The 23,098-nt window shown below is 43.2% G+C and overlaps 1 protein-coding gene across 1 annotated transcript in view; it reads left to right on the top strand.

Annotated features, from left to right (window-relative positions):
- The window catches only part of ALK (ALK receptor tyrosine kinase), a 388,017-nt gene that overhangs the window by 304,901 nt on the left and 60,018 nt on the right, over nucleotides 1-23,098 (top strand). Inside the window, exons 11-15 of the mRNA XM_040351843.1 lie at nucleotides 6,420-6,551; nucleotides 12,482-12,626; nucleotides 14,736-14,918; nucleotides 15,006-15,104; nucleotides 19,780-19,932. Coding sequence (XP_040207777.1) covers nucleotides 6,420-6,551; nucleotides 12,482-12,626; nucleotides 14,736-14,918; nucleotides 15,006-15,104; nucleotides 19,780-19,932 — 712 coding nt within the window. The remainder of the gene's footprint in view (nucleotides 1-6,419; nucleotides 6,552-12,481; nucleotides 12,627-14,735; nucleotides 14,919-15,005; nucleotides 15,105-19,779; nucleotides 19,933-23,098) is intronic.

A 23,098-nucleotide genomic window follows, 5' to 3' on the forward strand; every position in this document is an offset into this window, starting at 1 on the left:
ATTAGGGGCATTGAGGTTGGCGGTAAATGTTGCAAAGTAGCGGCGTACGCAGATGATGTGCTCTTATTCCTGTCCGACCCTATCACGACCATCCCCAATCTGTTACTCGACTTCCAGAAATTCAAACTCCTCTCCAACCTCCAAATAAATTTTGACAAGTCTTTGGCTCTAAATGTGTCCCTCCCAGATTCATTGGTCTCACACTGCAAGCGATCCTTCCCATTTAGATGGGAGACACGTAGTATTACCTACCTGGGTATCAAAATACCTCCCGACTTAAAGGACCTTTTTGCCCTTAACTTCCTTCCTGCTTTACAGGCTATCAAGGAGGACTTGCAGTGTTGGACCAAGGGGCATATCTCTTGGTTTGGGAGAGCGGCGGTGCTTAAAATGAATGTCCTGCCTAGAATCTTGTACCTGCTGCAGGCCATACCAATTGCTCTGCCACAGTCGTTCCTTACTGCTGTCAAACAGTGCTGCAGGGTTTTCCTCTGGGCCGGCCGCCCCCCTCGATTAAGCTGGGAGAAATTGATAGTGCCAAAACTAAAAGGAGGGCTGGGACTACCTGACATTACCCTTTACCACAGGGCGTGCCAGTTGGCGAGGGTGGTGGACTGGCACCTCCATGCCGGTAGCAAGGATTGGGTGGCAGTGGAGAATGAACTTTTATCATTTCCCATCGCCCATCTCCCATGGATTGAGGCACACTCAGTCCCTAAACCATGCATGGAACACCCCCTAATAGGACCCACGCTCAGGAATTTTAGAACGGTATGCCGTAAATCTGGTCTGTCGCCGGCACCCGGGCCGATGACTCCCCTGATTCTCAACCCAAACTTCCCTCCCAGCATTGCAGCCAGCGACCCCACGGCATCCCCCGATCCCACTCAGGCGCGCGCCAGTCACTTCTTTCGAAATGGAACCCTGCTTTCCCAGACCGAAATGACCGCCGCACTCCCACAGTTGACTATACCATTCTTTAAATTTCTCCAAATAAGACATTTCCTGGGAGGTTCACGGACGCCCATGACATGGTCCCGGGACTTAGCCCCGATAGAACAGATATGTGCCACAAACCGGCCACAACGCCATTTAATCTCCACGCTATACTCCCTACTACTGTCAAGGGTGCCTCCCACTGACCAATTCCAATCATCATGGAACTCAGACCTATCCCTTGACTTGTCAGACGAAGATTGGGACCGCATTTGGGAACATACCCACAAGGGATCAGTCAATGTGTCGGCCCAGGAGAATAGATACAAACTATGCACGCGCTGGTACCGCACCCCGGAAAAATTACATAAAATCTTCCCTGCAGTTCCCGCAGCGTGCTGGCGGTGTGGTAAAGACACGGGCTCGCTCCTCCACATATGGTGGGATTGCCCGGTGATAGTGCCGTTCTGGAAGGCGGTCCACGAGAGTATCATACGGATCACTACATACTATCTAGAGTTTGCACCGGCACAATACCTGTTGCACCACACAGTCATACCTCGGAAGCACTACCGTAAGTCCCTAACACTACACCTGGTCAATGCAGCCACACAGTGTGTCCCCTTGAGATGGAAATCCACATCTGCCCCCACCCTTCAGGACTGGCACCTTCGGGTGCAGAAAATAGACGAAATGGAACAACTCATCCATCGTGCCAAGGACACACATGACAAATACCGAGAAACATGGGCATGTTGGACGCACTATAGGGAAGCCGGTACCTTGGTGGACCCTCCACCCCCAACAGACGCATCCACGAATCCGCCTTTGGGACAGTGAAGTCTCTGTCCCACAGCTAGATGGTCTCCTGTCTCCCGGTTTGAGGTTCCGGCCACTGCCTCGCCTCTCTCCCCCCTTTTTTTTTTTTTTTTTTTTTTTTTCCCTCTCCTCCCCTATCTCGCTCCCCCCCCCCCGCTTCCCCTACCCCCTGCCCACATCGTTCACTGCTGGTGTCCTGCTTCGGGGGCCCGCTAATTTTCAGGATATTAGGGTATCGTTTCTATACTGTTCTTTTGTTCATTGTCTGTATTCATGATTGACACAGTCTGACCTTACTTATCTGTACCTTTTCCTGTACTTCACATGCTGGACTACTGGTTGCATCCAGTAAGAGCAATAGTTGTATATCTTGCTGAATCCTCAATAAAAATGTTTAAAAAAAAAAAAAAAAAAAAAAAAAGATGAAAGGGGTGGGGTGGTAGGATGCCAGGCCCTGGGGGATAATGATGAGGATGGAGGTGACGATGACAGGAAGTGGGGTGGTAGGATGCCAGGCACCGGGGGATAATGATGAGGATGGAGGTGACAATGACAGGAAGTGGGGTGGTAGGATGCCAGACACCGCGGGATAATAATGAGGATGGAGATGATGATGACAGGGAATGGGTTGTTAGGAAGCTGGCAGAGGGGTGCAGAGGGGGTGAAGATTGCAGGGGTGGGGTGGTAGGATTCCAGGCATAGGGGGATTATGATGATATGGAGTGGGGTGGTAGGAAGCTGGCAGTGTGGTACAGGTGGTGAAGATTACAGGGGTGGGGTGGTAGGATGCCAGGCACCGGGGGATAATGATGAGGATGGAGATGATGATGACAGGGAATGGGTTGTTAGGAAGCTGGCAGAGGGGTGCAGGGGGAGTGAAGATTACAGGGGTGGGGTGGGGTGGTAGGATGCCAGGCACATGGGGATAATGATGAGGATGGAGATGATGATGACAGGGAGTAGGGTGGTAGGAAGCTGGCAGAGGGGTGCAGGGGGGAAGGGAAGATGACAGGGGTGGGGTGGTAGGATGCCAGGCATAGGGGGATGGGGTGCAGGGAGTGGGGTGGTAGGAAGCTGGCAGGGGGGAAGGGGTGATGACAGGGAGTGGGGTTGTAGGAAGCTTGCAGTGTGGTACAGGGGGTGAAGATTATAGGGGTGGGGTGGTAGGATGCCAGGCACCGGGGGATAATGATGAGGATGGAAATGATGATGACAGTGTGGTACAGGGGGTGAAGATTATAGGGGTGGGGTGGTAGGATGCCAGGCATAGGGGGATTATGATGAGGATGATGATGACATGGAGTGGGGTGGTAGGAAGCTGGCAGTGTGGTACAGGGGGTGAAGATTACAGGGGTGGGGTGATAGGATGCCAGGCACAGGAGGATAATGATGAGGATGGAGATGACAGGGAGTGGGGTGGTAGGAAGCTGGCAGAGGGGTGCAGGGGGGAAGGGAAGATGACAGGGGTGGGGTGGTAGGATGCCAGGCATAGGAGGATTATGATGAGGATGATGATGACATGGAGTGGGGTGGTAGGAAGCTGGCAGTGTGGTACAAGGGGGTGAAGATTACAGGGGTGGGGTGATAGGATGCCAGGCACAGGGGGATAATGATGAGGATGGAGATGACAGGGAGTGGGGTGGTAGGAAGCTGGCAGAAGGGTGCAGGAGGGGTCAAACGTTCAGGGAATGGGCTCAGAAACCTCGGTGTCAGGTGGGGCCTAAAGTTTGGAAAAGTTACTACAATTCCATAAGAGATTTGTATTCCTTATATTGTTATTTTGTATCATTTATTAAAGTTTAGCTTGGTGTTGTAGCGGCGTGTAGACATGTGCACTGCCGAAAAATTTGTTCATTTTCGTTTCATTCGTTTTGTTTTGTTTTTTCGTTTTTGGGTCATTCGTTATGATAGAAATTTGTAAAATTGTAAATTCGTAATATCTAAATTTCATACATTCGAAAATTTGAAATTCGTAAATATGAAAATGAGAAAATCAGAAATCCGTAAATTCGAAATTCCTAAATTAGAATATTTGAAAATTTGAAAATCTGAAAATCTGAAATCCGGAAGTTCAAAACTTCGTAAATTCGAAAAATCTGGAAATTTAAAATTTTGTAAATTAGAAAATTAGAAATTTGTCAATCCGAAAATGAGAAAATCCGAAATCCGGAAAGTAAAAATTTCGTAAATTCGTAAATTAAAAAATTCTAAATTCGTAAATTCATACATTCGTAAATTCTTAAATCTGAAAATTAGAAAAATACTAAATTTGAAGATTAGAAACTCTGAAATCCGGAAATGCTAAATTTCGTAAATAAAAAAATCTGGAAATCCAGAAACTCAAAGTTTCGGAAATCCGAAAATTCATAAATTTGAAAATCCGGAAATTCAAAATAATAACAAACTAATAATAATTTGAAAATGAGAAAAATAGTAAATCTGAAAATTAGAAAATCTGAAATCTGGAAATGCTAAATTTCGGAAATCCGAAAACTCATAAATTTGTAAATCCGAAAATTCTAAATAATAACTAACTTATAATAAGTAGCTATTAGATTAAAGGTATATGAATATCCTGTCAAATTTGGCTGTTCAAAAAATGTGAAAATCCGAAAATCTGAAATAATAACTACGTAGCTAATAATAATTCATAATTCAAAAATCTGGAAATTCAAAATTTCGTAAATTAGAAAATTAGAAATTTGTCAATCCGAAAATGAGAAAATCCGAAATCCGGAAATTCAAAATTTCGTAAATTCGTAAATTAAAAAATTCTAAGGGCCAGATTCACAAAAGGGATACGACGGCGTTTCTCCTGATACGCCGTCATATCTCTGTTTCTATCTATGCGACTGATTCAGAGAATCAGTTACGCATAGATAGCCATAAGATTCGACAGGTGTAATTGTTTTACACTGTCGGATCTTAAGATGCAATACCACGGCCGCCGCTGGGGGGAGTTTGCGTCGTAAACCGGCGTCGGGTATGCAAATCAGGAGTTACGGCGATTCCCGACGGTTTTTCACGTTCGCTACGTCGCCGCTAGTCTAGTTTCCCATCGCAAAGTTAGTCGTTTTTTTTGGTGCCTTAACTTTACACAGCAATCGTATTGCTGTATAAAGTATGGCCGTCGTTCCCGCGTCGAAATGTAAAAAATAACGTCGTTTGTGTAAGCCGTCCGGGAATACGGAATTACGCTACGCGCGTCGCCGTTCAAAAAAATGATGTCACGGCGCGCAAAGCACGGCGGGAGTTTGGAAACGGAGCATGCGCGGTAGGTCAGGCGCGGGAGGGCGCCTAATTTAAATGGCACACGCCCATTTGAATTGGCCCACCTTGCGCCGGAGGCTTGGTGAATCAGGCACTTGCGATGAAAAATTGCGGCGGTGTAACGTATCTACGATACGTTACGCCGCCGCTCTTCTATGTGAATCTGGCCCTTAATTCGTAAATTCATACATTCGTAAATTCGTAAATCTGAAAATTAGAAAAATACTAAATTTGAAGATTAGAAACTCTGAAATGCGGAAATGCTAAATTTCGTAATTAAAAAAATCTGGAAATCCAGAAACTCAAAGTTTCGGAAATCCGAAAATTCATAAATTTTAAAATCCGGAAATTCAAAATAATAACAAACTAATAATAATTTGAAAATGAGAAAAATAGTAAATCTGAAAATGAGAAAATCTGAAATCTGGAAATCCTAAATTTCGGAAATCCGAAAATTCATAAATTTGTAAATCCGGAAAAATTCTAAATAATAACTAACTTATAATAACTAACTATTAGATTAAAGGTATATGAATAGCCTGTCAAATTTGGCTGTTCAAAAAATTTTGAAAATCCGAAAATCTGAAATAACTAACTAATATTAATTTTACTATTACTAAACTATTAAATTATATGTATTGGAATTTCCTGTCAATTTTGGCTGTTAGTGAATGTAACAAATACGAATTTACAGTATCCAAAGTTACAAATTATCTGAAATAACAAATTTTGCATCTAAATTAAAGGGAAAAATTTCCTTTAGTGATCCTTTAATTGAACGGAACAAATTATTAATTAATAATAATAATAATAATAATAATAATAATAATAAAACACTTCTTATTATTGTTATTTATTATTATTAATTCATTACGCTCCATTCGTTTCGATACGACATTTATTATTTCGAGAAAATTCATAACTTCAGATAAATTCACTAACAGACAAATTTTACAGGAAATTCCAAGACCTATAATTTAATATTTCAGTAATAGTAAAATGATTTAATAGTTGGTTATTATTTCAGATTTTCAAATTTTTGGTTTTTCGTTCTTCCTTTGAGCTTTCGTTTATTTTCGGATTTTCAAATTTTCAAATTTCTGAATTTTCTAATTTTCACATTTCAAATTGACAAAATTCTGAATTTTCAAATATACAAATATTCCGAAAAAAAATGTTAAATGTGTTTTCCATAAATCGGATATTTCCGAATTAGTCTAAATTAATTAAATAACAAATTAAGAAATAAATGAATTGCACATGACTAGCGGCGTGTGAAGTGTGTGAATGTGGACGCAGATGGAGGGGGGGGGGGGGGAGAGAATTTGGAATATTTGGTGTTCCTTCTTTTTTTCTTTTTGCTTTTTAACCCTAAACATTTTTTTTCTTTACAGGCTGATCCGATCCTAAAAATGGTTTGCATTGGCGAGAATAACGTGATCGAAGAGGAGATTAGAGTTAACGGAAGCGTAAATGAATGGGCGGGAGGAGGCGGTGGAGGGGGAGGAGCCACATATATATTTACGGTAAAGTCATGCCTCTTATCTAGCTGCATTCTCCCCCATCAGGTCTTGACGCTGTGCAGACGTGACGGCGCACGCGCATTTTTTTGTGCGATTTTTGTTATTTGCGTGTAGGATTGCCCATTCATTTAAAAGGGTTTGACCAACGCGTAAAAAAGCAACACGTTAGCATGGCATGTTGGGGTGCCACAGGGAGATATGGTAGATATATATATGCATGTTTGGGGGTTCAAAGTAATTTTCGAGCAAAAAACATTGGGCCAGATCCTCATAGCGAGTACATCGGCGTATCTACTTTCAAATTTCCCGCGTCGTATCTTTAGTTTGAATCCTCAAACCAAGATACGACGGCATCTGGGTTTGATCCGACAGGCGTACGGCTTCGGATCGTAGATGCAATACTTCGGCGTCCGCTGGGTGGAGTTTGCGTTGTTTTCCGCGTCGGGTATGCAAATGAGCTTTTTCAGACGATCCACGAAGGTACGCGCGGCCGTCGCATTCTCTTACGTCGTCTCTAGTCGTCTTTTTCCGGCGTATAGTTAAAGCTGCTATTTTGCGGCGTATGGATAGACTTGCCATGTTAAAGTATGGGCGTCATTCCCGCGTCAAAATTTGAATTATTTTTTTTGCGTAAGTCGTCCGTGAATAGGGATGGATGTAAGTCACGTCTAAGTTAAAAAAATGACGGCACGGCGGGAAATTTCGAAACGGAGCATGCGCAGTTCAATCGGCGCGGGGACGCGCTTCATTTAAATGAATCACGCCCCCTACCCGCCGATTTTAATTCTGCCGCCAGAAATACACTACGCCGCCGTAACTTACGGTGCAAAATCTTTCTGGATTCGACTTAAAGCCAGGTAATATACGGCGGCGTAGCGTATCTCTGATACGCTGCGCCTATCCAATTCTATGTGGATCTGGCCCATTGACTTGTAACCTGTAAAAATATTTAAAGTGTCGCCTATGGAGAATTTTAAGTATTGTAGTTTGTCGCCATTCCACAAATGTGACATGTTAGGTATCTGTTTACTCGGCGTACATCGTCTTATATATTTTACCAAAAATTCTGTATTATATTGTCTTTTCTTGCATTAAAAAAATAATGAAAATATAGGGCCAGATTCACAGAAAAAATATGCCGGAGTATCTGCTGATACTCCGGCGTATTTTCAAATTTGCCGCATCGTATCTTTATTTGTGATTCAATTAGGCTGCAATACTTTGGCCGCCGCTGGGTGGAGTTTGTGTCGTTTTCCAGCGTCGGGTATGCAAATTAGCTTTTACGGCGATCCACGAAGCTACTCGCGTGCTTAACGTCGTTTTTTCCCATCGCAAAGTTAAGCAATCCTTTTCATGGCTTAACTTTACACCAGCCATGTTAAAGTATGGCCGTCGTTCCCGTGTCCAATTTAATTTTTTTTTTTTCGGCGTAAGTACGTTACGCATGTCGCCATTCACAAACACGTCGGGGCGCTGTAATTTCGCGCAAAGCATGTCGGGAAATTTACTAACGGAGCATGCGCAGAACGTTCGGCGCGGGAGCGCGCCTAATTTAAATGGTACACGCCCCATTTGAATTAGGTGGGCTTGCGCCGGACGTCTTTACGTTAGTCCGCCGCAAGTTTATACTCAAGTGCTTTGTGAATCAAGCACTTACGAGAAAAACTTGCGGCGGTGTAACGTAAAGACGATACGTTACCCCGCCGCATTTGTACCTGAATCTGGCCCTTAATGTCGCTGTTCCACAAACCTGACAGGTTAGGTATCTCTTTACTCGGCGTAACATCATCTTATATATTTTAATGTGTTTTTTTTTTTTGCATTAAAAAAATTATGAAAGTAATGTATTTGAAAAAAAAGTGTTTTAAAAAAAATATATCTCTAATTATTAGGGGTTCTAAGTATTTTCTAGCAAAAAATACTAATTTTTAAATGTAAAATAGGCACGGTCTGGTTAAGTATTATTATTAATATTTAAAAAATTAAATAAAATGAAAATAATGTATTTAAATATAAAAAAAATCTGTTTGAAAAACCGCTGCGCAAATCCTGCAGGACATAAAAAATTGCAACGACCATCATTAAATTCTCTAGGGCCTCTGCGTATATATATATATATATTTTTAAGCAGAGGCCCTAGAGAATTTAATGGTGGTCATTGCAATTCTTTATATATCTAATTGTCGCTGTTCCAAAAACCTAACAGGTTAGGTATCTCTTTACTCGGCTTAACATCATCTTATATATTTTACCAAAAATTCTGTATTATATTCTGTTTTTTTTTTGCATTTAAAAAATTAAGAAAATAATGTATTTAAAGCGGTGGTTCACCCTTAGAGGGCACTTTTTCCCCTTAGATTACTGCTCGTTTTGTCTAGGGGAATCGGCTATTTGTTTTAAAATATGATCCGTACTTACCGTTTACGAGATGCATCCTCTCCGCCGCTTCCGGGTATGGGCTGCGGGAATGGGCGTTCCTATTTTGATTGACAGTCTTCCGAGAGGCTTCCGACGGTCGCATCCATCGCGTCACGATTTTCCGAAAGAAGCCGAACGTCGGTGCGCAGGCGCAGTATAGAGCCGCACCGACGTTCGGCTTCTTTCGGCTACGAGTGACGCGACGGATGCGACCGTCGGAAGCCTCTCGGAAGACTGTCAATCAAGAAGGAACGCCCGCTCCCGAAGACCCATACCCGGAAGCGACGGAAGAAGATGCATCTCGAAAACGGTAAGTACGGATCATATTTTACAACAAATAGCCGATTCCCCTAGACAAAACGAGCATCCAGCTATGGGGAAAAGGGGAAAAAAAACAGAAATGGGTGAACTCCCGCTTTAAAAAAAAAAAAGTGTTAAAAAAAAAGTTGCGCAAATATCGTGTGACATAAAAACGACCACCATTTTATTCTCTAGGGCCTCTGCTAAAAAATATTAAATGTATGTATATATATATGTATGTGTGTATATATATATATATATATATATATATATAAAAAAAAATATATATATAAAAAAAAATATATATATATATATATATATATATATATATATATATATATATATATATACTGTATATATAATCTCTTGCATTAAAAAAAAATTATGTATTTAAGAAAAAGTGTTTAAAAAAACCATTGCGCAAATATCGTGTGACATAAAAAATTGTGACTACCACCATTTTTTTCTCAGGGGCCTCTGCTAAATATATATATATATATGGGTTTTCTAGCAAAAAATACTAATTTTTAAATGTAAAATAGGCACGGTCTGGTTAAGTATTATTATTAATATTTAAAAAATTAAATAAAATTAAAATAATGTATTTAAATATAAAAAAATCTGTTTGAAAAACCGCTGCGCAAATCCTGCAGGACATAAAAAATTGCAACGACCATCATTAAATTCTCTAGGGCCTCTGCGTATATATATATATATATATATATATAAAATCTCTTGCATTAAAAAAATGATGTATTTAAAAAAAAGTGTTTAAAAAAAACCATTGTGCAAATATCGTGTGACATAAAAAATTGCAACGACCACCATTTTATTCTCAGGGGCCTCTGCTAAATATATATATATATATATATATATATATATATATATATATATATATATATATATATATATGGGTTCTAATTAATTTTCTAGCAAAAAATACAAATTTTTAAATGTAAAATAGGCACGGTGGTTAAATATTATTATTATTATTATTATTAATATTATAGAGGTGAGAAATATATAATTCGTGCTGACTCTAAACATAAAAAAAAACGTTTTGAAAGCACTAAAGTGAGTGAAAATTTTATATAGCGCTACACATGCGAACTGAATCGCCTCTGGGCGCTTGTGAGTGAAACGTGAGTGATATATAGTGATATATATAAATAGCTCATTACTATACCAAAATTAATGGCGTTTGATAGCCACTAGAGGCGCTGTGCGGCAATCTCAGAACCCCTCAGTATTAATAAACAGTGATATAAAAAATACCAATTCCAATTTTCCAAATATTATGGAGGTGTTTTATAGTGTTCGCACAGCGCTTTACAATACAATTCAGTAGAAGAGGAATCAGAGGGGCCAGCTTGCCGTTAGAGCTTACAATCTAAAATAGATGTCTTCCAAACCGCAGAATTTATTACAGGCCGATCGTTATGTTTTCCGATCTGAGACTTTCCTGTTTTTATTTTGTTTTTTGTATCGGCCGATCGTCGCTGCGGCTGCGTCCTGTAACGGCGATGAAATATGACTTTTCATTATTGGTTGTTGGAGAAGCGCTCGCCCTTTTCACGCTCTCCGTTTACCCAGTTCAAGGCAATTAATACACGTTCGGTGCTCGGTTGACAAGAACCCGGGGGGGTGGGGGGGGTTGGGTGCCGCAGGCGGCGGCTTCCTCTTCGGGATTGGATATTAAACAGGCGCGGGAGTCATTAATAATTTTTCTCGCTCCTCTCAGAGAAATGGAGTCAGAACTCAATAAGAACTCTCCGCACTTTAACTGACAATTACTCCTGGCGTGGCGTCCCCCCCGACGCCGCTGATTGGAAACTGAACTGGAAAGATTGTTGCAGCTTGTCGATAACGGAACGTCGCCGAGAGCGGAAAAAATTAACGGCTCGCGGAAATTAATGTAAGCACAGAAACGGCGAGAAGAAGAAAGAAAAAGCAATATTTTACCCAACCCCCATCGCAACCGCGTTTCCATATCATATATTTTTAAATGTCGCCTATGGAGATTTTTAAGTGTCAAAGTTTGTCGCGAGCGGGCGCAATTTTGAGGCGTGACGTGTTGGGTATCAATTTACACGGCGTAACATCATCTTTCACAATATAGAAAAAAATTGGGCTAACCTTACTGTTTTATTTATTTTTTATTTATTTATTTTATTCAAAAATATGTATTATTTCACCCAAAAATGTACATTAATTAATTAATTAATTTAATTCGTTTACATTAATTAATTAATTAATTAATAAAATGTAATTAATTAAATGTAATAGGAATAAAAGTGACAGTGTAAAAAATAAAATAAAAAGTAAAATATAAATAAAATAAATTAAAGTACCCCATGTCCCTCGCATACATTACTGTTTTTTTTCTTATTTTTTATTTTATTTTTTTAATTTAAAAAAGTGAATTTTTCCCCAAAAAATTACGTTTGTAAGACCGCTGAGCAAATACGGTGTGACATAAAGTATTGCAACGACCGCCATTTTGTTCTCTAGGGTGTCATTCCTTGTAATAGGACTAAAAGTGATCCATTTTTTTTTTTTTAATGGGACAGTGTAATAAAAATAAAAATAATAATAATAAAGAAAAAATTAATGTACTCCATCCCTCGCATACATTACTGTTTGCTCATTTTTTTTATTTTATTTTTAATTGATTTAAAAAATAAAAATAGGTTTGTAAGACCGCTGCGCAAATACGGTGTGAGAGAAAGTATTGCAATAATAGCCATTTTATTCTCTAGGGTGTCTGGAAAAAAATATATAATAATTGGGGGTTCTAGCAAAAAAAAAATGCTTTTAACTTGTAAACAGTCATTTCTTGTAATAGGAATAAGAATGATCCAATTTTTTTTTAAAGGGACAGTGCAAAATAAAAAGGCAAAAAAAATAATTAAAAAAATGAAGGTACCCCATCCCTCGCATACATTACTGTTTTCTTATTTTTTTATTAAAACAATTTATTTTTTTATTAAAAAAAAATCCCCAAAAATTGCGTTTGTAAGACCGCTGCGCAAATACGGTGTGACAGAAAGTATTGCAACGACCGCCATTTTATTCTCTAGGGTGTCTAAAAAAAATATATATAAACTGTTTGGGGGTTCTAGCAAAAAAAAAAAAAATGTTTTAACGTGTAAGTTTTAAAAAATAAGCCCGGTCCTTAAGTGGTTAACTTTATCGTGCGTTCTGATTGGTCCTAGATGGAGAGTGGAAAGTACGTCCCGCTGCTGATCGCTGCAGGGGGAGGCGGCCGAGCCTATAAGGCAAAAGCGAATATCATCCAACCAGAGCGGCTGGAGAACAATATCACTGTGCCGGGCCTGAATGGGAAATCTGGGGTGGCAGGTAAAACATTTTTTTTTTTTTCGGGGGGTCACTTTTTTTTATTCACTTATTTACGAATACGAATGCGAAAACTTTTCCCATTTGATTGGTTTTGCATTTTCCAAAGAGAATTAAATAGAATAGAAAATAAAGGAATAGAATTTCTATTCAATTTTTTTGTTCTATTGTATTTTATTCTTTTTGGGATATTGGAAAACTATTTGAATTCGAAAACTTTGCGCATCGATTTGAAAACGAATAAACAAATGAAACACATTTTTGGGTTCTGCACATGTCTATTTGCTATCATCGGCGGACCGGGACGCCTATGTAGATTATTTTGCATGTGGCCAGATATGTACTGTGAGTTCTAATATTTTTTTTAAACTGCCCACTAGATGGCGCTTTTCCCTTTCTATACACACACAGGAGCGTTGGGGGAAATCGCAGTGCGATTTGCACCCACTTATTTTGTATTGATGCAAACTGGGCCGCCATCAGGGGGGTACAGGCAGTACACCTGTAAGGGGCCGGAGGTTCCCAGGGGACCGGATGGCAACCCCCTTTAAAAAAAAAGGCAACTCCCTTTTTTTTTTTTTTATTTGTTTTTAAATATATATATTTTTTAATATATTTTTATTTAATTTTTTATTAAAGGGCCAATTTTTTTTATTTATTTTTTAGAGTTCCGGAGGTCCCCAGGGGCCCGGAGGCCCACAGGGTCCCAGATGGCAACCCCCCCTTTTTTTAATTTATTTTTTATGAAAAAAAAATATATTTTTTTATATATTTTTATTTTATTTGTTATTAAAGGGACAATTTTTTTTTATAAAAAATAAAATATTTTTGTAGATATTTTATTTATATATATATATATATATATATATATATATATATATATATATATATATATATATATATAATTATTATTTTTCATTATTATTATTATTATTATTATTATTTATTAATAATAATATTATTATTTTTTATATTATTATTATTATTATTATTATTATTATTATCATTATTATTATTTTTATTATTATAATTAATAATAATCGTATTATTATTTTTATATTATTATTATTATTATTATTATTATTATTATTATTATTATTAAAGGGCTCAGAGGTCCCCAGGGCCCCATGTGGCAAACCCCCTTTTGTTTTTTTTTATAAATGTTTATTTTTTTATTTTTGTTTGTATTTTTTTTTTTTTTTATTAAAGGGCCCAGAGGTCCCCAGGGCCCAGGATGGCTACCCCCCTTTTATTATATATTATATAATATATTTTTATTTATTTCTTCTTTTTTTTGTAAAGAGCTCCCCCGCTTCTCAATTCGATTCGCGGCAGCCCCCCCCGCTTCTCAATCTCAAGTGGCAGCACCCCCCCCCCCCCCCCCCGGTTCTCTGCTCCAGGGGGCCCATGCCTGAAGCTGTGTAAGGGGCCCCATAATTCCTGATGGCGGCCCTGGATGCAAAGTATCAGTTTCGGAATCGGGAGCATTTGGGTGAGTACCGATGTCCGTGCCAATGCTTGGTATCGTCACCGATAACATTAGGCCCCCTTCACACTTGTGCTACTCCAAAGTTGCGCAATTTTACAGCGATTTTGACAAAACAGTCATACGACTGTGGATCCGAATTTGCCCTGCGACTTGAAGTATGACTTCAATGACCAAGGACTCGACTTTGATCCCCCAATAATTAGGGGGAACTCCGCTGCAATTTTTTTTTTTTAAACCGGCATGGGTTCCCCCTTCATGAGCATACCAGGCCCTTCTGTCTGATATGGATTTTAAGGGGAACCCCCACGTCGAAAAACGTACCAGACCTTTATCTGAGCATGCAGCACGGCAGGTCAGAAAAGGGAGTGGGGACGAGCGAGCGCCCCCGCCCTTCTGAACCGTACCAGGCCGCATGCCCTCAACATTGAGGGTGGGTGCTTTGGGGCAGGAGGGGCCTAATTATAATTATTTGGAATTGGAAATATTTTACTAACTACATCCTTGCTGCCCAAGCTGGCCATGAGCCATACAACCTGATTGGATAATAATAGAAGGGACGGTTATAAAAAAAAACACCTGATGAGCCATAGCTGACACGTGTATTATTTTTTTTTATGCCACAGGTGGAGGAGGAGGATGGAGTGACCACACAACGCTCCCGTGGGCGGGCAAGTCACTGGCGGATGGTGGCCTAGGAGGGGAGTCCTGCCCCCAAGCCCTGAAGAAGTGGGGATGGGAAACTAGAGGTGGCTTCGGAGGAGGTGGTGGCAGCTGCTCCTCCGGTGGAGGGGGCGGAGGATACATCGGTAAATGTGGTTCCGGTCCAAGTAGCGTTAAAGTTGACACACTATAAAAAAAAATGGAATGCGTGATGGAAATTCTTTGAACTGCAGGTGGCAATGTGCCGGATGATAATAGCCCAGATGCGGATGGTTGGGATGGGGTGTCTTATATCAGTCCCCATGGTGTCCTCTACACACCACCACTCAAAGGTAAGGACGATGGGTGGAGATGGGTGGAGATGGGTGGAGATGGATGGAGATGGGTGGAGATGGGTGGAGATGGATGGATGGAGATGGGTGGAGATGGGTGGAGATGGGTGGATGGAGATGGGTGGAGATGGATGGATGGAGATGGGTGGAGATGGATGGATGGAGATGGGTGGAGATGGATCGAGATGGGTGGAGATGGATGGAGATGGATGAAGATGGGAAGAGATGGGTGGAGATGGATGGATGGAGATGGATGGAGATAGGTGGAGAATGGAGATGGGTGGAGATGGGTGGAGATGGGTGGAGATTGATGGAGATGGGTGGAGATGGATGGAGATGGGTGGAGATGGGTGGAGATGGATGGAGATGGGTGGAGATGGATGGATGGAGATGGGTGGAGATGGGTGGAGATGGGTGGAGATGGATGGAGATGGATGGAGATGGGTGGAGATGGGTGGAGATGGGTGGAGATGGATGGATGGAGATGGATGGAGATGGGTGGAGATGGATGGAGATGGGTGGAGATGGGTGGGGATGGATGGAGATGGATGGAGATGGGTGGAGATGGATGGAGATGGGTGGAGATGGATGGAGATGGATGGAGATGGATGGAGATGGGTGGAGATGGATGGAGATGGGTGGAGATGGGTGGGGATGGATGGAGATGGGTGGAGATGGATGGAGATGGGTGGAGATGGGTGGGGATGGGTGGGGATGGATGGAGATGGATGGAGATGGGTGGGGATGGGTGGGGATGGATGGAGATGGATGGATGGAGATGGATGGAGATGGATGGGTGGAGATGGATGGAGATGGGTGGAGATGGATGGAGATGGGTGGAGATGGGTGGGGATGGATGGAGATGGGTGGAGATGGGTGGAGATGGATGGAGATGGGTGGAGATGGGTGGGGATGGGTGGGGATGGATGGAGATGGATGGAGATGGGTGGGGATGGGTGGGGATGGATGGAGATGGATGGAGATGGATGGATGGAGATGGATGGAGATGGATGGGTGGAGATGGATGGAGATGGATGGAGATGGATGGAGATGGATGGAGATGGGTGGAGATGGGTGGAGATGGATGGAGATGGGTGGAGATGGGTGGAGATGGGTGGGGATGGGTGGAGATGGGTGGAGATGGGTGGAGATGGATGGAAATAGATGGGGATGGATGGAGATGGGTGGAGATGGGTTCACCAATACGTTTCTTCTTATATATTGAACTTATGGAAGTCATTTCGGGTAAAAGTTCCAAAAGGAGAATATTAAATTCTCCTGGCCAGGTCCCAAATAACTGAACGACCAGTTCCCTTTATACCAAATTTAGACCCAGGATTGACGGCTGTATCCCTCCCAAGACTCTACAAATTCTCCGGGCTCCAGGACCCATTCCAGGATTTATTATTCCCAAAAGGCTGAACGACCAGTTCCCATTATATCAAACATAGACCCAGGATTGACGAATGTATCCCCACCAAGTCTCTACAAAGTCTCTGGACTCCGGGACCCATTCCAGGATTTACTAATCCCAAAAAGACTTAGCAATCAGTTCCCTTTATACCAAGGATTGGAGATTGTATCCCTCCCAAGTCTCTACAAAGCCTCCTGGATCCATACCAAGATTTACTAATCTCAAAAGCCTGAATGACCAGTTCCCTTTATACCATACATAGACCCAGGATTGAAGAATGTATCCCTCCCAGTTCTCTACAAAGTCTCTGGACTCCATGACCCATCACAGGATTTACTAATCCCAAAAGACTTTGGGCCAGATTCACAAAAGATATACAATGGCGTATCTCCTGATACGCCGTCATATCTCTGAGATACGATTGTCGTATCTATGCGCCTGATTCATAGAATCAGGTTACGCATAGATAGCCCTAAGATCCGACAGGTGTAACTGTGTTACATCGTCGGATCTTAGGCTGCAATTCTAGGCCGGCCGCTAGGTGGCGATTCCATTGCGGTCGGCGTGGAATATGCAAATGATTAGTTACGCCGATTCACGAACGTCCGCTTTGCCAGTCGATCTAAATTTATGTTGTTTCCGTAGAGATGCGTCGCGTAAAACTAAGCATGCCCTCTAGGTGGTCTAACCAATGTTAAATATGGCCGTCGTTCCCGCGTCAAATTTTTAAATTTCACGTCGTTTGCGTAAGTCGGCGGTGTAACGTAAATAGGATACGTTACGCCGCCGCAGCGTAACGCAATTCTCTGTGAATCTGGCCCTGAATGCCTAGTTTCCTTAATACCATACATAGACCCAGGATTGGGGAATATATCCCTTTCAAGTCTCTACATAGGCTCCAGGACCCATACCAGGATTGACTAATCCCAAAAGACTGAACGACCAGTTCCCTTTATACCATACATAGACCCAGGATTGAAGAATGTATCCCTCCCAAGTCTCTACAAAGTCTCTGGACTCCATGACCCATCACAGGATTTACTAATCCCAAAAGACTGAATGCCTAGTTTCCTTAATACCATACATAGAAGCGATTCAGTTCGCATGCGCCGCGCTTTATAAGTTTTTCATTCATTCATTCATTCATAGACCCAGGATTGGGGAATATATCCCTTCCAAGTCTCTACATAGGCTCCAGGACCCATACCAGGATTGACTAATCCCAAAAGACTGAATGATTAGTTCCCTTTATGCCAAACATAGACCCAGGATTGGGGAATGTATCCCTCCCTAGTCTCTACAAAACCTCCAGGTTCCAGGACCCATATAACTGAACGATCAGTTCCCTTTATACCAAGCATAGACCCAGGATTGGAGAATGTATCCCTCCCGAACCCTCTACAAAGTCTTCGGACTCCAGGACACATGCCATGACTGACTAATCCCAAAACACTGAATGGTCAGTTTCCTTTATATCAAACATAGACCCAGGATTGGAGAATGAATGCCCACCAAGTCTCTACAAAGTCTCTGGACTCCAGGACCCATTCCAGGATTGACTAATCCCAAAAGACTCAACGACCAGTTTCCTTTATACCAAACATAGATTGGGGAATGTATCCCTACCAAGTCTCTACAAATCCTCCAGGCTCCAGTTTCCAAAAGACTGAACAACCAGTTCCGATTCTACAAAACGTGCACCCTGAAACCCCTCAACCTGTATTTAACCCTTTTTACTCCCTAGCAAGGAACAGTTGTTGTGGGCTGAATAAAATCCTGTAGTGGGTCCGATATGGCCAACGGGCTGTAGTTTGGAGACCTTGACCTAAAATTAGAGAAACATTAGGGAGAAGAAGAGAACTCTCTGTAACTCAAGTAATAGCTTTGTAGAAGTTTTAACCCTTCACTACTCTACCAACTCCAACTATACAAAAATAAATAAAATGTACTGGCTATAGAGTTGCCACTTTTTCTTCACGCAAAACCTGAACACTTTATCTCCTTGCTGCAATTTTATTTAAATGGGAGCACTGTGGACTGGGTGTAAAGGGGAACTCTGATGTAAGTGGGTTTCTTTTCACCAAAGCCCCCACTTACATCAGAGTTCCCAAAGCCCCCACTTACATCAGAGTTCCAAAAGCCCCCCTTACATCCGAGTCCCCCTTACCTTAGTGTACTCGCTTGCTCAGAGGCAGGAGGGTGGGGGGAGACTTCAGTCACGGACATTGGATGGTGAGCTCACTCACCCAAGGATTGGAGGCTCAGGCATCGCCACCTTTCATGCAGGATGTATCTGCCCGCTGCTGGGCTTCAAATTTCCCACCCACACCTGAGGCACAGCGTGTTAAATAGTTACATAGTAAGTGAGGTTGAAAAAAGACACAAGTCCATCAAGTCCAACCTATGTGTGTGATTATATGTCAGTATTACATTGTATATCCCTGTATGTTGTGGTCGTTCGGGTGATTATCTAATAGTTTTTTGAAACTATCGATGCCCCCCGCTGAGACCACCACCTGTGGAAGAGAATTCCACATCCTAACCTCTGTAGATTGGAGTGTGGGCAGGCAGACACAGAAGGGTAGTGGCCAAAGAAGGAGGAGCAGATTGGGTCCTCTCTTCTCTCATGTCCAAGGAAGGGGGGGGGGGCTGTGCTGCCTCTGGCCCATGCACGCACCTATGCACTAGGTGGTTGTGGTTCTCTGGTTGCTTGGGGAGCCACATTCTGAACAGGCAGTCTGAAACCCCCGGACACGTCATTCAAAACCTGGACCGTCCGGGTGAATCCTGCACGGCTGGCAACCCTAGCTGGCAGTGGCGTAGCATGGATTGTCAGCGCCTGGGGCGAGGCAAGTAATTTGGGCCCCAGCCGACTCTTGGACTTACCTATTTTCAGCTAGCTCCAGTCTGGTGGATGGTCCACTGTATGAGACAGCAGTGGCTGTAGGGAAGATTAGAGCGTGCTTGATAATGACTGGTAAAGCCTGGAGTGGTGACATCATGCACATGTTCCTATGTCCCATCTGTTGTTGGCGCTCCCTCCTCTCCAAACTTTGAGACAGCGCCTCTCTAAATTTTGCACTTGGGGCGGTGGCCCCCCTCGCACCCCCCACGCTACGCCACGCTACGCCACTGCTAGCTGGCTACCTACACTTTTAAGTTAAATTACACTGTTCCATAATTTACTAACAAATACAGTCACACAATAATTGATTACATTCATTGTACAATGACTCATTTGCTTCTGTCCTTCTATGCCAGTGACGGAGAGCCACGGGGAGGTGGAGATAAAGCTGGATCTGAATTGCAGCCACTGTGAGATAGACGAATGTTACATCGATCCGGAGTCTCAGGAGCTGATGTGTCACTGTGAGCTGGGGAGGGTCCTGGCTGAGGATGGAGTGACCTGTATAGGTAAGATGGTCCGCTATCTATTCTGCCCCTCCATCAGCCCATCCCCCACAGTTATTACCCTTTTGTATCACTTGACTCTCCCATTTAGATTGTAAGCTCTAAGGAGCAGGACCCTCTGATTCCTTCCTGTATTGAATTATATTGTAACTGTACACTAACGTTGTAAAGTGCTGAGCAGACTGTTGTCTCTATATAAATCCTGTATAATATTAATAATGTAGCGGTACCCCTATAGGGGCTGCTAAGTGATGTGGCCCACCTGTCATCCTGCCGGGGCCCTGCACATCGCTTCCTATTTAGTGGTTCGCTCCATTCCTCCTGAATGTCGCTTCCTATTTAGTGGTTCCTGGAGCAGCTAGCACATTGTGATTAGGCCTGACACTGACTCAGCCAGGCCTTAGCAATAGCCTTTTGCAGGCAGGGACCGCGGGCCCCTTTGGTGTAGCAGAAAATATGTAAAGTGTTTAGTACTAGCTGTCCTATAGATGGACTACTGCTCCCAGCATGCCCTCTTCAGGCCCTGCCAGCCCTCCTGGCTGCAGCTGCCCGACTCCACAGCCCGCAATATCACAGTCCACACTACTGGCTCTGCACCCGTCCCAGACTGCACACTCCCAGTCCCCTCAGGCGTGCCTCCCCAGTCCTCCCGACTGTGCATGTCACTCACCAGCCCTCCTGGCTTCAACCGGTGTTCCCTCCTAAAGATTTGCCCGGCAGTACTAGCTCCTGCTGTTTTCTCTGACTCCTCATGTGCCTCCTGTTCAGATCCTTCACAAGTTCTTGAAAGGCTTCGTCCTGCACCCGAGTCCCAGGCCCAAAGTCACCCCCACCCACCAGAGTGGGGAGCTCCCTCAAAGGCCCCAACAGCCTAGTACTCCATCCTTAGTTCTTCCACCCAACAACTCCTCCCCAGCTGGGCTGCCCCTGGGTATTTCAAGGAGGCCTGCTCCCTGTCAATCCTGACTGGGGATTGGTCAGGGCTTCCTGAGACATCCCAGACAGCTCCACTTCTCTTCCCCTTCTCTTCTTCTAGAATCCTCTGGAAGAAAAAGGGAGGTGACGGTGGAGTGATGGTGTCTGTGAGTCACAGCTGCTACTCTGAACCACTCCCAGCCCACATAAACCAAAACAAACAGGCCTAGCTTCCAGCTAGCCCTGCTTAAATTTACCTACAGTTACAAAAAAAATTGACTCTAGCACCTACCTAGGTAGAGGGTGCTACATTAATAATAGAAATATAGTTCTCATCACTGCCATCAGCAATAAAGAAGGACATTTTAGGAGCAGTGTGAGGAATTCCAGTCAATACAGTGGAACTTTGGTTTACGAGTAAACTTTATTTTTAAATCCTGACTCGGTTTGCAAGTGTTGTCTTGCAAAACAAGCAGAATTCAAGCTAATGCGGTGTGCAGTACCGCATTTGGCCAGAGGTGCGGGGGTGCCGGTGACATTCGGAACGGTTGGGAACCATTCCGAGCCGTTTGGAAATACTCAAACCTTTCCAAGGATTTCCAAGATCAGCCGAGCTGTCCCCGAGTATTTCCGAGGCTCTCCGGCGCCCCCCCCCACCTCTGGCCACATGTGGTATTGCATGCCATAAAAGTCAATGGGGAACGAATTATCTTCGCTTCCATTGACTTCTATGGGGAAACTCGCTTTGATATGCGAGTGCTTTGAATTATAAGTATTCTCCTGGAACGGATTATGCTCGTAATCCGAGGTTCCACTGTATTGCTGAAACTGAAGACATGCTGCTTGCTTCCTGTTGCCCCTTTTTTTAGAGTAGGGTTGCCAGTACTTGGTGTCCACAGGAATGTTTGATGGCCTGTCTCAGCTTCATGAAAAGACTTTATAAAGGTCCTCATTGGCTACTAGAAGATTGTTGTGATCCGAGGAAGGTATACCGCCAAATACCTACTGAGCAATGTTCTGTTTGCAAAATGATTGGCTCAGACTCAAGAACATATGAAGAGTCTTGCATTCTGCTCAGGTACCTCTGTAGAAAGTACTGTACTCATTGGCTGGTGCTTTGCAATATCCACCAATCAGCCCTAACATTATGACCACTGACAGGTAAAGTGAATAACATTGTCTGATTACAAGGACACCTAAAAGTGGGTGGGATAAATTAATCAGCAAATGAACATGGTGTCTCTGTAGTTTGTGTTGAAAACAGAAAAAATGGGCAAGTGTAATGATTTGAAAGACCAAATTGTAATGTCTAGATGATTGGGTCAGATTAACTCCAAAACTGCAGTTATTGGGGGATGTTCCCGGTCTGCGGTGGTCAGGATTTACCAAAAGTGGTCCAAGGAAGGAAAACCGACGACAGGGTCATGGGCAGCCAAGGCTCATTGATGAAGGTGGGGGAGTGAAGGCTCATTGATGGAGGTGGGGAGGGAAGGCTCATTGATGGAGGTGGGAGGGCTCATTGATGGAGGTGGGGAGAAAATTCTCATTGATGCAGGTGGGGGAGGGAAGGCTCATTGGTGGAGGTGGGGGGGGGGGGGAAGATCATTGATGGAGGTGAGGAGGGAAGGCTCATTGATGGAGGTGGGGGTGGGAAGGCTCATTGATGAGGTGGGGAGGGAAGGCTCATTGATGGAGGTGGGGAGGGAAGGCTCATTGATGGAGGTGGGGGTGAAAAGGCTCATTGATGGAGGTGGGGAGGGAAGGCTCATTGATGGAGGTGGGGATGGAAGGCTCATTGATGGAGGTGGGGGAGGGAAGGCTCATTGATGAGGTGGGGAGGGAAGGCTCATTGATGGAGGTGGGGAGGGAAGGCTCATTGATGGAGGTGGGGGTGGGAAGGCTCATTGATGGAGGTGGGGATGGAAGGCTCATTGATGGAGGTGGAGAGGGAAGGCTCATTGATGGAGGTGAGGAGGGAAGGCTCATTGATGGAGGTGGGGAGGGAAGGCTCATTGATGGAGGTGGGGGAGGGAATGCTCATTGATGGAGGTGGGGAGGGAAGGCTCATTGATGGAGGTGGGGGAGGGAAGGCTCATTGATGGAGGTGGGGAGGGAAGGCACATTGATGGTGGTGGGGAGGGAAGGCTCATTGATGGAGGTGGGGAGGGAAGGCTCATTGATGGAGGTGGGGAGGGAAGGCTCATTGATGGAGGTGGGGAGGGAAGGCTCATTGATGGAGGTGGGGAAGGAAGGC

The sequence above is a fragment of the Rana temporaria genome, chromosome 4 (genome assembly GCF_905171775.1).
Source record: "Rana temporaria chromosome 4, aRanTem1.1, whole genome shotgun sequence".
Taxonomy (NCBI): domain Eukaryota; kingdom Metazoa; phylum Chordata; class Amphibia; order Anura; family Ranidae; genus Rana; species Rana temporaria.